This window comes from Neofelis nebulosa, chromosome 6 (genome assembly GCF_028018385.1).
Source record: "Neofelis nebulosa isolate mNeoNeb1 chromosome 6, mNeoNeb1.pri, whole genome shotgun sequence".
NCBI classification, from domain to species: Eukaryota; Metazoa; Chordata; class Mammalia; order Carnivora; family Felidae; genus Neofelis; species Neofelis nebulosa.
In genome coordinates, this window is record NC_080787.1 from 8604474 (window position 1) to 8621894 (window position 17421).

At 41.2% G+C, this 17421-nt stretch overlaps 1 protein-coding gene across 1 annotated transcript; it reads left to right on the forward strand.

Annotated features, from left to right (window-relative positions):
* Positions 1 to 102: 102 nt before the first annotated feature.
* TDP2 (tyrosyl-DNA phosphodiesterase 2) lies at positions 103 to 14965 on the forward strand. Its single transcript, XM_058732840.1, has 7 exons — positions 103 to 307; positions 387 to 472; positions 3907 to 4080; positions 4996 to 5087; positions 6797 to 6915; positions 8552 to 8722; positions 13821 to 14965. Exons 1-7 carry the CDS (start codon positions 143 to 145, stop codon positions 14100 to 14102), a joined length of 1089 nt encoding a protein of 362 aa, XP_058588823.1. The 5' UTR covers positions 103 to 142; the 3' UTR covers positions 14103 to 14965.
* The last annotated feature ends 2456 nt before the right edge of the window (positions 14966 to 17421 follow it).

Consider the following 17421-nt stretch of genomic DNA (forward strand, 5'->3'; position numbering starts at 1 on the left):
CCTGCCGCCGCCCGCCCTCCCCCCGCGTGGCCACGCCCATCGCCCTCGGAGGGCGGAGCGCGTTTCCCGCCGGGCGGGTGACGCGAGGGCGCCGGGGCGGCGGGCGCCTGCGCAGTGCCGGGCGTCGGCCCGCGGCGAACGGATGGAGGGGCCGGGCGGCTCGGAGGTCACGCTGGAGGCGGACCGGGAAGAGGGCGAGCCCGAGGCGAAGAAGCGGCGGCTTCTCTGTGTGGAGTTTGCCTCGGTCGCGACGTGCGACTCCGCCGTGGCTCAGTGCTACCTGGCCGAGAACGACTGGGAGATGGAAGTAGGCTTCGCTCCTCTCTCCCCCCTCTATATCTCGGCCCGGGAAGCGCCCGGGTCCCACCGCTGTGTCTGTTTTTCAGAGAGCGCTGAACTCGTACTTCGAGCCGCCAGTGGAGAACAGCGCCTTGGAAAGCCGCCCTGAGACCCCGGCAGGGCCCGGGTCCTGGTGAGTGAGCGCCGGGCGGGTCCCTCCGAGGCGGTGGGCGGGCGCTCCGGGGGAGCTCGAGCACCTGCCTGCGGGCGGAGATGCGCCCCGGCGGCGCCCGGGTCCTGGTGAGTGTGCGCGGGGCTGGGTGGTCTCTCGGAGGGGCTCGTGCAGGTGGTTGGGGTGCAGATGGCGCCCCCGCCGCGGGGCGAACGCGTCACCCCGACGTAGTGTAGTCCGGGAAGGAAAACTTCGAAGCGTCCTTTTTGACTCGAGATCTAGGAACTATGTGAGAGGTTCGAAATAAATGAATGAGGCAAAATCCTCTGTTGAAGGACGGTAACTTGGAAGTCTCCTGGCTTCGGGTGCGGTTTACCTACGTAGTTGTTTTTTTTAATGCACACCCGCCTTGTAATTCCACTGCTTGCCTCCCCAATTCCAGCCCTGCTGCCCTTCGCGTCCAGATGCCTTACGCATCCCTCCAGGTTGACCGCTGCCCATCCTTCCAGTTTTGTCTCCTCTCACCCTCTCTTTCTGACCCCACAAAAACTTAACAGGCATATCAGACTTTCGTTTTCTCCAGCGGGCCGTTTTCTCTTTTCAACCTTTGTAAAGATATTTATGACCTCTGCCCTGAACCTTTTCTTGGACTCTTTTCATGCTAAGTAGTATTTACCGTAAGGTCCGTCTTAGACATGACTTACCTCCAAGAAACTTTTCCTCTTAGGTAATCTTACAGCATCCTGCAGGATCCCGGTCATAGTAACTAAGTTCACATTCTAATTGCTACTTAATATTTTATATCTCCCACTAGGCTACCCATTTGGTGAAGCCCGTATCTGTTTTATACGTTGTTAATCTCCCAAGTCGAATACAATATTTGGCATGTAATAAGCTCTCCATAAACATGTATAAAGTTCTCCCCGGTATGTGAGCAGCTGGTAGAGTTAGCTTCATAGCGAAGACACATTTCTCCCGATAATCTTTTCGGCTGCACCAGTTTCCAGATGTGATCATTTCATTAGGCTCCTCTGTCTGCCTAGCTTCTTACTGGGGGAATTGTCCACCCGTCCACAGTGACAGAGCTGTACCTCCCGTGTTGTAGTATTCACCTAGCCCAAGCTGGCCAGCCAGATCTTCTCTCCTGGGATTTCAAGATTAGGCTAAAGAGAGTTCAGTCTAAATCTTCCTGTGGAGCTGGAACCATAACGTGCTAACTTCGAACTTGTGCGGGAAAGAGGAGAAGGCTGGTTTGCAAGAGGCAGAATGAGGCTGAGGGAAGTTGAGTCAGATGGAGAGACAGCTGCATTCCAGCACCTGGCTCTGTGGCATGTTTCTGTTTCCTTCTAAATTCCTCTAGTTTGCTCAAACCAGCCTGAGTTAATTTATGCCATTTAGAATCTAGACTGTAACCAATAAAGAAATTGGAACAGAGGCACTTGATCTCAGGGTGGTGAGTTCAAGCCCCATGCTGGGAGAGAAAAAGGGGGGGGGGCAGAGAAAGGGAGAAAGAAAACCCCTAGCAGGATCCCTGTGGTCAGCACAGAGCCGCATGTGGGGCTTGAACTCACAAACCATGAGTTCATGACCTGAGTCAAAATCAAGAGTTCGACACTTAACTCTGCCACCCCGGCACCCCTAGAGCACACAATTCTTGATCTTGCGGTTGTAAGTGCAAGCCCCCATGTTGGGTGTAGAGATTACTTAAAATCTTAGGGGCTCCTGGGTGGCTGAGTTGGTTAAGTGTCAGACTCTAATTTCAGCTCAGGTCATGATCTCGAGGCCAGTGGGATCGAGCTCCACGTCGGGGTCTACTTGGAATTCTCTCTCTGCTCTTCCCCTGCATGTGCACTTTCTCTCTCTCTCAAAAATAAATATTAAAAATAAATAAAATAAAAAAACATTAAAAAAATAAAATATTGAAAGCAGAACAGAGGAAGTGGATTCCCTAAAATAGTCCCTCAAAAATGTGAAATCCAGCTGAGTAATGGTGGAACGGAAGGGCATTTGGAGTCCCTCTCAGAATTATAAATTGGGATTTTGGTAGCACTAATTGGCGAAATTTGAATAGGTCTTAAAATTATACAATAATGTCGTATCAATGATAATTTTCTGACGTTTAGTAATGCTTGGGTATATATGTAAGCCTGTCCTTGTTTCTGGGAAATACATACAAAAGTATTGATGCAAACATTTCACAATAAAAAGCAAAGCAAGTTAAGTAAGTGAATGGTAACGTTTGTGTGGGTGAATGATGAAAAGAATTCTTTTTACCCTTTCTAATGTTTTACTGAAAGTCTGAAATTATTTAAAAATATGTTAAAGTAATGTTAACTTGATTTATTGTGGTTACTTTACAGTGGTTACAAATACTGAATCATTATGTTGTACAACAATTAACATCATGTTATATGTCAATTATATCTCACTAAAAAGTTTTAGTTAAGAAGTTAAAATATTGGCATTAAATTTATTGAAGTTGTAAATGTGAAAGCCTATTTCTGAAATCTATGTGTGGCATGTAACTGCTTAGCAATCAACTTTTAATAGTGGTTTGTGCCTCCACTCAAATATCTGGGCCTTGGTGGAGGTGGTGTGAAATGGTTTCTCAGGACTGCGGACTGGAGCTTATATGTTTGGCCTCTCCAGCATGTAGTCTCAGACTTCTCATGTGGTATCTCGCGAGAGAGCGTTCTAAAAGGCTCGAGTGAAAGCTGCAAAGTTTCTTATGACCAAGGCTCTGAAGTCCCAGGACATCCTTTCCACCCTATTCTGTTGGTCAAGCAAATCACTAAGGCAAAGATTCAGGGAGAGAGCTGTTGGACCTCCCCTTTCAGTGAGGGGGTAACAACACATTTGCAGCTGTTATTCACAAAGAGATCTTACTTCATAGGTTTCCTCTGTGTCATTTACGATGTAAAATAAACCCGCATTTGGAAATCTTATATTGCTCAGTCTGACTTCAGGTCATAGTTTAAAAAATCATTTTAGGAGTGCCTGACTGGCTCAGTCAGTTAAGCATCTGACTTCAGCTCAGGTCACGATCTCGCCATCCAGGAGTTCGAGCCCCGCGTCGGGCTCTGTGCTGACGGCTCAGAGCCTGGAGCCTGTTTTGGATTCTGGGTCTCCCTCTGTCTTTGCCCGCCCCTGCTCACGCTCTGTCTCTTGCTCTCTCAAAAATAAATAAACATTAAAAAAAATTTTTTTAAGTCATTTTGGTGACATTGAGGGATATTGAGTTGGCTATAATTATGTAAGTGAACAATATTTAGATAACAATAAGAATCTTTTTTCCGCAGTTGTATGGCTTCTTCTCTTATATAGGCAGATACTTTTAGGGCTCTTAAAATTTATTTGTCTGTAAAATGAGGGCTACAAATAGTTAGAAAATAATTTCGCATTAATCAGTTTATAGAGATGATTTGCAAAGTTGTGTTTCCTTGTGATCTTGCCAGTGTTGATCTAACAAATGAAGAAACAACAGATTCCATTAGCTCTAAAACCAGCACATCTGAGGGTGTTCAGCAAGAGGATGGCAGCACGCTCTCTTTCATTACCTGGAATGTTGATGGACTAGATCTAAACAATCTGCAAGAGAGGGCTCGAGGAGTGTGTTCCTATTTAACTTTGTAAGTATCATTACTTAGATGTAATGGTAGCATGATCATGTGTTTTACCGGCTACAAAAAGGGTAAAGGTCAAGGTTGTGGGCCTTGGCATCAGATCTGAGTTCAAAACCCAACTCTCCGAAGACACACGTGAAAGAGCGGAGAGTGACTGCCTCTCGGCGTGGGTGGCAGGGGAGGGAACGCTGATTTTTGTTAGCAGCCTTCTAGTACTGTTTTCCTTTCTAAACCTGTATGTAATTATTGCTGTGAAAATAAAATTACCAAGGTGAACCGTATCTGCTACACACTGGCTCTGTGACCTGACATAATCACTTGTGAGCTGCTGAACTTCTCTGCAGTTCAGTTTCCTTCATCGTGGATAATAACTGCTGAGGATTAGTAACTTTTAAAGCATAGGGGCGCCTGGGTGGCGCAGTCGGTTAAGCGTCCGACTTCAGCCAGGTCACGATCTCGCGGTCCGTGAGTTCGAGCCCCGCGTCAGGCTCTGGGCTGATGGCTCGGAGCCTGGAGCCTGTTTCCGATTCTGTGTCTCCCTCTCTCTCTGCCCCTCCCCCGTTCATGCTCTGTCTCTCTCTGTCCCAAAAATAAATAAAAAATGTTGAAAAAAAAAAAAAATTAAAAAATAAAATAAAATAAAGCATCTCATGGGCCATTATTAGGCTCTCAGTACACTGATTTCTGTTATCTATGGTTCCACTTCTTTTCAGTTTAAAGTGTTATGTATGTTTTTCTTTTTTAATTTGATGTTTACAGTGTTTATTAAATGGCACAGATCTTTCTGATTTTATAGTTCTCAAAGGTCAGTGTAAAGATTGAGTATTAGATCTCCTAGGGGGCAGGATATTTTGCTAATCTAAGCGGCAGCACATGAAATCGTTTACCTGGTATTTATCATAAATTGCTGTTTTGAATTAGGTATAGCCCGGATGTGATATTTCTCCAGGAAGTCATCCCCCCGTATTGTAGCTACCTAAAGAAGAGAGCAAGTAGTTATGAGATTATTACAGGTAACACTTTTCGTCTTACTGTCTTTGTCTCTGGAAAACAGTCAGTGAAAGAGGTGAATCAAAAGTTAGCCCATAGGAGCACACACAGGAAAAAGCAAAAGTAAGTTTGAGAAAAGTAAGCCAGATGCAGGGTACTAGGAAAACTGTAGGAGGATATGTTATACATCTTAATATATGTGAAAAGTGGTGGTTGAAATGGATGGTTTTTCAGGAAAATATAAATTGCAAAAATATGAGACCTTGAGTAGTTTTTTGGTAAAATAAATTTATTAAATTGAAGTGTGATAATTGCTTTTTCAAAAACTCCATTCCTTTTAATTGATTTGGGTTTTTTTCCTAGCTTTTTTGCCCTGAATAGTTTTTTGATTTTCCATCTATTTTGTTCTTAATGAGTACATTTAATATACCAGACCGGCTACATTCCATGATATTTGGCTAAATCTTGTGTTTTCTTTGACTTTCGTTTTTACATAGTATGTAATTGTAATTTTGATTTATTACTAAATTCATAATTGCTAAGCAGAGGGTTCTCTCTCAGTCTCTGTGTTTGTCTTTCTCTCTGTCTTCACGGGACAACTTTCCTGCATTCTCTTCGGGATTCTTTTTGACTTTCTTCTGTTTTGGATTTCTTGTTTTCTGAATCCCATGCTTTCCTCCTTCTTGGTTTTCTTCCTCGTTTTATTAGACTGTTTGATTTATTGTGCTTGAACACGTGGTAGGAACTTTCAAACTGGAGGATTGTGACATTCAGTTCTGGTAAATTCTTTTCCTCTTCCTCTTCTTCCCTTCCTCCTTCTCTGTCCCTTTTTCTCTTCCCTCTCCCCCTCCCCCTCTCTTTCCCCTACCAGCTTGCCCCCTTGCTTGCCAGGTTTCTAGTCCATGTGGCTGTTGTTGACCTTCTCCCTCCTTTTCTTCCTCCCTTCTCTCCCTTTCCACTTTTCCTGGTTTTTCTCTGTTTAGATAAACCACTTCTCGCTTCTTCAGCTACTTTATTTTCTGAAAAACAGTTGGAAGCTTTTATTCACTGCCCCTCTACTTCACTTCTCTTCTCACAACTTTATACCTTTCTAAATTTCTTATTCATTTATCATTTTTCTGGTGCTTCCAGAGTGAGAAGTAAATGCATGTCAGTTTGCCTCAGTGTAAGTTTCATCTACTTTTTCAGAAATTGCTCAATTTTTTATTTGATATTGGCATCATTAACTATTTTTAAAATTTCTTTTTAATGTTTATTTAATTTTGAGAGAGAGAGAGAGAGAGAGAGCACTCGTGCAAGGAGGGGAGAGGCCAAGAGAGAGGGAGACCCAGAATCCGAAGCAGGCTCCAGGGTCTGAGCTGTCAGCACAGAGCCCGACGCAGGGCTTGAACTCATGAACCACAAGATCATGACCTGAGCTAAAGTTGGAGGCTTAACCAACTGAGCCACCCAGGTGCCCCCAGCATCGTTGACTATTTTGGGCACTTGTGTGAATTCATTTTTATTTTTATATTTCTTCCATACATCAAGCTACATTTTGGGAAGGGGCAGGTAAACATAGGGACTCGATTGGCCATCTTTAGCTGTGTTGAAATAATAGTTTACTTTGAAGATTCATACCCATTTAAATATCTGTACTTACTTGTTATAAAATCTTCAGCAGGAGAACTTGGGATAAACTTGGGATATTCTTGACTTCTCAGCCTAAATTCTTTTCCACAAACATTTGAAGGTCATGAAGAAGGATATTTCACAGCTATAATGTTGAAGAAATCGAGAGTGAAATTTAAAAGCCAGGAGATTATCCCTTTTCCAAATACAAAAATGATGAGAAACCTTTTGTGTGTGTATGTAAGTAATTTTTTAAAATTGACTTTTTTTTTTTTTAAATGAGTGGTTTCTTACAGTTCCACTGTGGTATCTTTTTAAAAAAAATAATCTGCCTTTATAGAAAATTTTCTTTTCTAAATTCTTTTAAATAGTCTTAAAGAACACTGTAAACTAAGTTTTTACATAAATTACAAATACAAATTTGTGAATATAAAACCCTGATCCATTGGATGTTTTCCAAAGAATATTTAAGAATTTAGGGCTGCTTGTCTGGGTAGAGCCAGGTAGAGCACGCAACTCTTGATCTTGGGGTTATAAGTTTGAGCCCCGTGTTAGGCGGGGAGCATTCCACATTGCTTCCTAAAGTGGTTCTTTTTTTTCCTAAATGCATTCTACATGATAGTGTACCGTACTCTGTAAGCCTTACAAGAATGAATCCAAAGATCTTGCTCTTGTAGCATTTATAGGTTAGCAAGAGAGAGATTATGTTGTATAGTAACTAAAATAAAGGAAAAGCATAAATGCCACTGGAGGAAATATAATGCTGACCATGGGAGTTTAGAGATAACCTTAAGCTAGATGGTTTTTTGTTTTTTCATTGAGATATAATTGACGCAACAGTATACACTTCCAGGTGTACGACATAACGATTCGATATTTGTATATGTTGTAAAATGATCACCACAGTAAATCCAGCTAACAGCTATCCCCATATATAGTGACAAAAGTTTTGTGTGTGTGTGATGAGATCAGCTAGGTTGTTCAGTGAAAGTTTCATGAAGGAAGTTGTATTTGAATTGGGCCCTGAAAAATATGTCAGAGGTAGGCGTTAAGAATAGTCCAGGTGGCAGAACCACCGTGAGCAAACTTTTGCAAATTGCACACTGCAGGATGTGTGTGTGTACATAGGTCTATGTGAGAAAGAACATACAGGAGCGAAGATGAGCCTTGTATTCAGTTGGACGTAGATCTATATGAGAAAGAACATACAGGAGTATAAATAAGCATTGTATTCAGTTGGGTGTAGACAGCATGAAAAGGGGTCGTGTGATAAGAGATTGGTAAAGTAGGTTGGATCCAGATTACAGAAGGTCACGAATACCCAGTATGAAAGAATTTGGACTTGATTCTGCGGGCACTTAGTTTGAATAATGACAGATCCTGCATTGTCGGTATCTAAGTAGTAAATGATTTTCATTCATTCATTTAACTGATCTTTTTCGAGTGCCTATGTGCCAGGCTGTTGATAATAGCAGAAAATAAAAGAACCATCTTTGCTCTCAGATGACTCATGACTTTGTAGGAGAGAAATCACTGTGCTGTAATTCAGCCTAGGGAACTTTAAAAACAGTCTTTCGAGTATGCTATAGGAGTATAGAGGAGGGAGCCACTGTCTGGGGATGCTGAGGAAGGATCACAGGGGAGGTGACATTTGAGGTAGGTCTGGAAGTACTAGTGGCTGTTTGCTAAGTAGTCTTCTTCGGGAGCAGGATTAGCACTTTATACCTTGACCTAGAAAGATGAGCACAGTGCTGATTATATAGTTTTGCTTTAGCAAATACATACTAATGAGCCGAGTACTTGGCTGATTCTGTTATCAAATTTCTGCATTAGTGGTTGGTGAGTAATTTTAACAACTGTATTTATCCTGTTGCAGGCAAGTGTGTCGGGAAACGAACTTTGCCTTATGACTTCTCACTTGGAGAGCACCAGAGGGCATGCTAAGGAGCGAATGAATCAGTTAAAAATGGTTTTAAAGAAAATGCAAGAGGTTCCAGCGTCAGCTACAGTTATATTTGCAGGAGATACAAATTTAAGGGATCACGAAGTGAGTGACAAAGTATGTTCCGTGCTTCTGGGCGCTACTGCTGTGGAGACTAATTTGGGTTTCTTCTGACCAAAGCTGTTAAAATGTGTAAGCGGTCTTGTAGATGCAATTCAGTAAATATTCACTTAGCCTGTGCTGTGAGCCTAGCGTTGCAGAAGCAGGAGGAGCCCTTAGATTATTGGGAAAAACACAAATACTGCACTTGAAACAGACAACACAAAGCAATACATGTTGATTAAAAAGAGGGGTATAGAGAAAATAATAAATCACAGTTTAGAAAAGATCCAGTTTATCTGCTGTGTCTCTAGCTGCAAGATGAGAAGAACAGAAAGATTTGACCATCACAGTTGTCCCTACTTCTCTTCCGGTTTTCTTTTTTCAACTTTTTTTTTTTTTTTTACTCCCTTTTCCTGGTGCGACCGTGCCTAGGTCTGAAACGCTGTCCTTTCCTTTAGTTCAGTTGAGACACATTGGGATTTTTCAGGGCCTCTGTAGACTTAGATCATATTAAATGGTAAGCCGGCCTTGCCTTTTCCCCCAACTCTGGCTGAACGCACATCAGATTAGAAGTGTTCATTTCACTGCTGAACGCTCCAGGAGTGGAGGAAGTGAAACGAGCAATGAAACCATGTCAGGACTTACTTCCAAAGTGAGGGCAATACCCTAAATAAAGAAGGTGGTGCTCTACTTCTCTTTGTGATTTTGTGTCCTTGTACACAGATTATTAAAGAAAATCAGATGGTCTATTGGACTATTTGCAAATCAGTGACTTCATGGTAGCTGTTTTGTGATACCTGGTTGATCGGGTTAAAAGAAAAATCCTGCTTTTCAACAAGTGTTGGGAAAACTGGAAATCCACATGCAAAAAAAAAACACTTGGATCCTTACTTTATACCCTATACAAAGTGTGTTCAAAATGGATCAGTGACCTACAAGAGCTAAAACTATAAAACCTTTAGAAGAAAACAAAGGGGAAAAGCCTTGTGATACTGGATTTGGCAACGACCTCTTGGATGTGACACCAAAAGCATAGACAACAAAAAAAAGATGGCCTTCATCAAAATGAAAAACTTTTCTGCATCAAAGGACACACAGATTGAAAAGGCAGCCCATGGAATGGGAAAAATGTTTTGCAAATCATGTGTCCAGCAAGTGAGTAATATCAACATAATTAATATTGATATTATATAAAGAATTTCTGCAATAAAGAAACAACCTGGTTTAAAAATGAGCAAAAGACCTAAATAGACATTTTTTCAAAGAAAACCTACAAATGGCCAGTGAGCACAAGAGAAGATGCTCAGCGTCACTGATCATTGGAGAAATGTGAATCAAAGCCATCACGAGGTGTTACCTGACGTCTGCTGACATGAGTATTATCAGAAAACCAGAGAATAACATATTGGTGAGGGTTTGGATTGGAACCCTTGCGATGGGGATAAAATGGTAGAGCTGCCATGGAAAGTGGTGTGTTGATTCTTCCAAAAATTAAAACCCTTTCCATGTGGTCCAGCAATCCCATTTCTGGGTGTGTACCCAAACAAGTAAAAGCAGGGTCTCGAAGGGGTATTTGTACACCTGTGTTGATAGTAGCATTACTTTTTTTTTTTTAAGTTTATTTATTTTGAGAGAGCAAGCACGAGCTGGGAAGGGGCAGAGAGGGAGAGAAAATCCCAAGCAGGCTCCGTGCTGTCAGCGCAGTGCCTGACACGGGGCTGGAACTCACGAAGCATGAGATCATGATGTGAGCTGAAATCAAGTCAGCTGTCTAACCAGCTGAGCCACCCAGGCACCCCTATCGCAGCATCATCCACTGTAGCTAGCACCTAAGTGACCATTGACAGGTGAGTGGGTAAACAAAATGTACGTGCCTACAGCAGAACATCGTTAAGCCGTAAAAGGGAAGGAGACACACGTGCTGTGGGATGGATGAGTCCTGGACATTATGCTAGGTGAAGTAGGCCGGTTACAAAGAGGACACGTTTTATGTTTTCTCCTATGAATTTCCTAAAGTAGTCAAATTCATACAGAAAGTAGGACGGTGGTTGCCAGGGACTGGGGGAGGATGGAATGGGTAGTTAGGATTTAATGGGTATGGAGTTTCAGTTTGGGAAAATGAAAAGGTTCTGGAGCTGGATGGTGGTGATGGTTGCACAATTATGGCGATGTACTTAGTGCCATGGAACTGTACACATTAAAATGGGAAATTGTAGTATGCAGGCCTACCTCGGAGGTGCAGGTTCAGATCCAGACCCCCACATTAAGCTGGATATCGTAACAAAGCAAGTCAAATGAATTTTAGTTTCCCACTGTGTGTACAAAAATTACGTTTATACTGCTGTAGTCTATTTATTAAAAAGAAATGTACTTGTTAAAAAGGTATGTACATTCAAAAGCAATGTACATACCTTAATTAAAATTATTTTATTGGTAAAAGATGCTAACCATCACCTGAATTTTCAACCAGTCATAATCTTTGTGCTGGTGGAGGGGCTTGCTCTGATGTCGGTGGCTGCTGGCTGATCAGGGTGGTGGTTGCTTAAGGTTGGGATGGCTGTAGCTATTTCTTCAAATAAGACAATGAAGTTTGCTGCCTTGACGGGCTCTTCCTTTCACAACTTCTCTGTACCATTGCTCTGCCTTTTGATAGCATTTTACCCACAATAGACCTTTCAAAATTGGAGTCATTTCTGTTAAAGCTGGCCACTGCTTTATCAACTAAATTTACATAATATTCTGAGTACTTGGTTGTCATCTCAACAGTTTTCACCGCGAGTAGATTCCATCTCAAGAAACCACTTTGCTCCTCCGTAAGAAGCACCTCCTCATCCGTTAAAGTTTGGTCCTGAGACTGCAGCAATACCATCCCTTATTCAGGCTCCACGCTAACTGTAGTTCTGCTGTTTCCACCACATCTGCCTTAATTTCTCCACAGAAGTCTTGAAAACCTCAACTCCGAGTCACCCGTGAGGGTTGGAATCACCTGTTCCAAAGTCCTTCCTGTTCATGTTGACATTTTGACTTTTTCCCATGAATCATAGGAAAATCTTCCAGAAAGTTTTCAATTGATTTTGCCCAGATCATCAGAGGAATCACTGTATATGGCTGCTATAGTCTTATGAAACGTACTTCTTAAATAATAAGACTAAAGTGGAAATGACTCCTTAACCTGTGGGTTGCGGAATGGATGTTGTGTCAGCAGGCGTGAAAACATTTATCTTCCTGTCAGTCTCCACCAGCTCTTGGGTGACCAGGTGCATTGTCAATGAGCAGTAACATTTTGAAAGGATTTTTTTCCTGAGCAGTAGGTTTCAGCAATGAGTAAACCATGTTGTAAACAGATGTGCTGTCATCCAGGCTTTGTTCCATTTGTAGGACACAGGAAGAGTAGATTTAGCCTCATCCTTCTTTTATTAAGTTTTTAATTCCAGTATAGTGAACATACAGTGTTATATAGTGTCAGGTGTACATTATAGTGCCTCAACAATTTCATACAGATTCGGCATAATTCTTAAGGGCCCTAGGATTTTTGGAATGATAAACAAGCTTTGACTTCAACTTCAAGTCAGCTGCTGCATTGGCCCCCAACAAGAAAGTCAGCCTGTCCTTTGAAGCTCTGAAGCCAGGCCCTGACTTCTCTCTAGCTGTAGAAGTCTTAGATGGCATCTCCCAGTAGAAGGCTGTTTTGTCTATGTTGAAGATCTGTTGTTTATCGTAGCCACCTTCATTAATTCTCCTAGCTGGATCTTCTGGAGAACTCGCTGCGGCTTCTGCCTCGGCACTTGCTGCCTCCCCTGGCACTTTTATGGATACCGTGTCTTTCCTTAACCTTTACGAGCCAACCTCTGCTAGCTTTAAACTTTTGCAGCTTCCTTACCTCACTCGGCCTTCATGGAATTGAGAGTCAGGGCCTTGCTCTGGATGAGGCTTTGGCTTAAGGGAATATTGTGACTGATCTATCCAGACCACTCAAGCTTTCTCCATGTCAGCAATAAGGCTGTTTTACTTGTTATTCCTGTGTTATCTGGAGTAGGGCTTTTAACTTCTTCCAAGCACTTTTCCCTTGTATTCACAATTTGGCTAAGGGGCCTAGTATTTGGTCTGTCTCAGCTTTACATATGCCTTCCTCACTGAGCTTAATCATTTCTAGCTTCTGATTTACAGTGAGAGACAAATGACTCTTCTTTTCACTTGGACACTTAGCGACCATTGTAGGTTGATCAAACAGCCTCATTTCAGTATTGTGGCTCAGGGGAAAGGGAGACCTGAGGGGAGAGAAGAGGTTATGTGGAGCAGGGAGAACACACACAACAAATACTAAGTTCACCGTCTTCTATGGGCACGGTTCGTGGCATCCCCAAACAATTAACGGTAACAGCAAAGATCCCGATCACACATCACCGTAGCCGGTGTATAATAACAAAGTTTGAAATGTAAAGATCACCAAACCTGACACGGAGACGCACTGTAAGCAGATGCTGTTGGGAAAATGGCGCTGATAGACTCGCTGCCAGCGAAGTGGCCACACACACCTGCTGTTTGTAAAACAGTATCTGTGAAGCGCAGTAAGGTGGAGTGCGGTAAGAGGAAGTACGTGTGTTATTTTATTTACCACAATGCAAAATCTTTAAATCCTGGAGTGTGAATAGAAGGAAGAATTGATAGTAAATTTCAAATGACACTGTGAAGGCAGCTCACATTATTGGATCATATAAATGGGATATGTCTAAATTTCTACACTAGAGTAACAGTTTTGCCTACTTTTTACTTGTGTTCATTTTTAAAAAATAAATAGTAATAACCGAGGCTATGGGCTTGCAACCTTCTAAGTTTTGTCTGATATCCAAAGTTAGGAGTCTATTTATGACAGAAGAGAAGGGGCAAATTTCAGATCTCTCAGGCTATCTTGATTATTTTTATATTACCTACTTATTACTGTACAGCAAAATATTTTTTAGAATATATTTAATTATAATATCTAGTCTTGCATTAATTTATGACATTCTGATTTGAAATGTTGGTCTTAGACATAGAAAAAAACCTTTTTAATTTAGGAGAAGAAGGACTGAATCTTAAAGAATTGTCTTTTTCTTTTCAGGTTACCAAATGTGGTGGTTTACCCGGCAACATTTTGGATGTCTGGGAGTTTTTGGGCAAACCTAAGCATTGCCAGTATACGTGGGACACACAGATGAACTCTAATCTTGGAATATCTGCAACTTGCAAGCTTCGTTTTGATCGAATATTTTTCAGAACAGCAGCAGAAAGTGGTCATATTGTTCCCCAAAGTTTGGACCTCCTTGGGTTGGAAAAACTGGATTGTGGCAGATTTCCTAGTGATCACTGGGGTCTTCTGTGCAACTTAGATGTGATATTGTGAAATACCTTTCAAATAAGAGTTTTGCATCTTATGAGTAACTTCATTCTGGGTTTTTCCAAATGTAATTTTATCTGTCTAGAAAGGTAGGCTTAATAGGGAGGAATTAATGTACTAGATCACTGTAACAGAAGAAAACACTACTGTGATTTTATTTTGTGGACTGTGTCCTCATATTTCAGAAGTAAATATTGATGTTTATTTACATTAAAGCTTACCTGGTGTTCAGAATATGAGACTTCATAAAAGGCCACCAGGACCGTTGGAGCTTTTCATAGTGCTCAGAGTTACCAGCTGGTTCTCAAGCAGGGCCACGTCTCTATCTGGGCTAGCCTTTGTAATTTGTTGATTTTTAAGATCAGGCACCAAAGAGTTTATATTTTAAGTAAATCTTTAAAAATAAAAATAAGAGGTTATTGAGTTTGGGGGATTAGATCTTTTCATTATGTTTTAGAAATTCAGATAATTGTAAATGAAAAAGCCATGATTATGTACGTTTAAGTAGATGATAGCTATCCCACCATAGACTTTGTTTTCGTCAGCTAACAGTACATATTTGCTAAGCTCTAAGTGAAACCTTAGGACGTGAAATTTCTCAACTTTTTAAAATTCATGTTTGTCAGCGTCGCCATTTGTGTTGCCAACAGAGGCAAAGTTAGACCTGATAATGATTAAAGTCAGTTTTATAGCTGCATCGGATATCTTTTCTAAGAGAAAAATGAATGTGTAAAGAGAAATCGGTTTTTAGTTTTACTTATAAAATTGAATTACTTTACAGGAGAGGGATAAGGAGCACTTTTAACTGTGCTTTAAAAAAACACTTTTAATAGAAGTGTACTTTAAATAAAGAATTATACTTGTTTATAGTTTTAGTATGCTTTTGTGTCCACGATGGGATTGAAGTTTTTACCTGCTTCGTATTTTTGACTCTTCCTGTTTCTGACTGCTGCTACTCACCTCTCTGAGAAAGAAAACAGCTTCTATGAAGCTTCTCCCACCAAGAACTACCAAACACACGTTGATGTCCTCAGTATAAAAAAAGGAAAGCCAGTGGGAATGGTTAGAATGAGAAGTCATGAGCCTCATTTTCAGCAGGGGTATCAAAATTAACAACCAAACCACCTGATAAAAGACAAACAATTTATGCATGATATTCTCTTTGTAGTGACGATGGAAAGGAGTTTTATATGTTACTTATTTAGGCATTTAGAATGAAAATGCTAATATTGTAGCATACATTACGGAGGCAGTAGTTCATTTTTATAGGAAAAGGATGTTTGGGGCATAAAATGCATATTCACTGGGGTTCCTGGGTGGCTCAGTCAGTTAAGCATCCTCTTGATTTCGGCTCAGGTCATGATCTCATGGTTTGTGAAATTGAGCCCCACATCGGGTTCTGTGATGACAGTGCAGAGCCTGCTTGGGATTCTTTCTCTCTCTGCCCATCACCTACACACCCTCTCTCTCAAAATAAATAAAGAGTTATCAGATTGTTTGAAAACCTTGAAAGGAACTCCAATCCCTTTACATGACCGAGCATTCAAGTGAAATACCTTCCCATTTGCTGTTCATAGTGACAGAATCTAAGAAGTTTTATGTGATGGGAATAGGAACAATTAGGCCAATTTTAGTCAGCTTTCCCAAGAATTAAGACCTTACTAATTTACTGAAATCATTGCACTGTATGCTAACTAACTTGGGTGTAAATTAAAAAAATAAAACTATAAAAGTAAATAAAATTGCCAAGAATGGCCTGCTCATTAAGAAAAAAAAGGAAAAGATGGAGCACCTGGGTGGCTCCATTGGTTAAGCATCCGACTTCGGCTTAGGTCATGATCTCACAGTTCATGAGTTCAAGCCCCTCATCGGGCTCTGTGCTGACAGCTTGGACCCTGGAGCCTGCTTCGGATTCTGTGACTCCCTCTCTCTCTGCCCCTCCGCGGCTCACACTCTGTCACTGTCTCTCTCAAAAATAAATAAAACGTTAAAAAATTTTAAGAAAAAGAAAAAGGAACTAATCTGCAATATCTTGGATTTTTTTTTTTTTTTTTTACTTTGGATTTCAAATTTTCCAGCATGGTGTATCTGAGTGCCTTACTTTCCTTGGGGGAAATTCCAACTCAGAATCTTGTGTTTATTTCAGTAGGCTAAATACCATCTTCGCCACTGATGTGGAATGTACTTGAAGCTTGCTAGACCTCAGTTTCTCCCACCTTCAAAACAGGATAATTCTGCCTTTCCTGTACAGTTTGTGCTAAGACAAATGTCTCAGCCAACAGCATGTAACAAGAGCAAATGAAGCCAGAAAAGCTATACTAAGGATACCTAATTTTACCTTAATAGTTCTTGTAGTCTCTGGCGGGTGTACATGCAGGAGCTCAATAAATGCCCATTAAATCCCGAAGAGAAGTCAGAGACAGTGGCCTAACATTAATGTCCTAGGGAGGCAGACTTTTTCATGTAGTGCCAAAATAGATACTAAATTCATTATATATATTATAATAAATACATAATATATAATAATATAATTATATATAAATATATATTTTATATATTTATATATATATATATATATATATATATATATATATATATATATAACATGTGTGTATGAATATATATATCAAAATAGGCATTCATTGTAATGGCACTTGAGTTAGAAGATTAAACTCTAACATTCTGGGCTAAGCCCATGTATATTAAAGATCTCTGGGAACAAGCCTGTGGTCGAAATTGGATTTGTTGGTGCAGTGAGAGGGCACTCTGAGGGTATTGTGGAAGGCCAAGTGAGAGGACAAAGGGCAATGCCTTTTGTGAGGTTTAGGTTCCTGCTGAAGGATTCTGGGGAGGTCTTGGATTCGGAGATTGGTTCCTGTACCTTACGGTTTCAGAGGTAGACTAGGAAAAGAAAGGGGCTGACTCAAGATTGGATTCTATCATGAGTAGAGGAGAGTTTAGCAATTGGGCCCCACCAGTTAGGAGTGGGAATAGCAAAGCAAAGGGGGCCTCTGTGGTGAGAAAGTAATAGTTCTTCACAAAGGGGATTGTTATGTTTTTTATGGCCTGAGCTTGGGAGGGGAGGGTTTTTTTGTTTGTTTGTTTTTTTAAGTTTATTTATTTTGAGGGAAAGAGAGACCATGAGTGAGTGGGAGAGGGGCAGAGAGAGGGAGAAAGAGAATCCCAAGCAGGCTCAGGCTGTCAGCCAGCACAGAGCTGGATGTGGGGCTGGAATTAACTGAGATCCTGACCTGAGCGGAAGTCAAGAGTGGGAAGCTTAACAGACTGAGCCCCCTGGGTGCCCCTAGGAGGTGAGTTTCTTCAG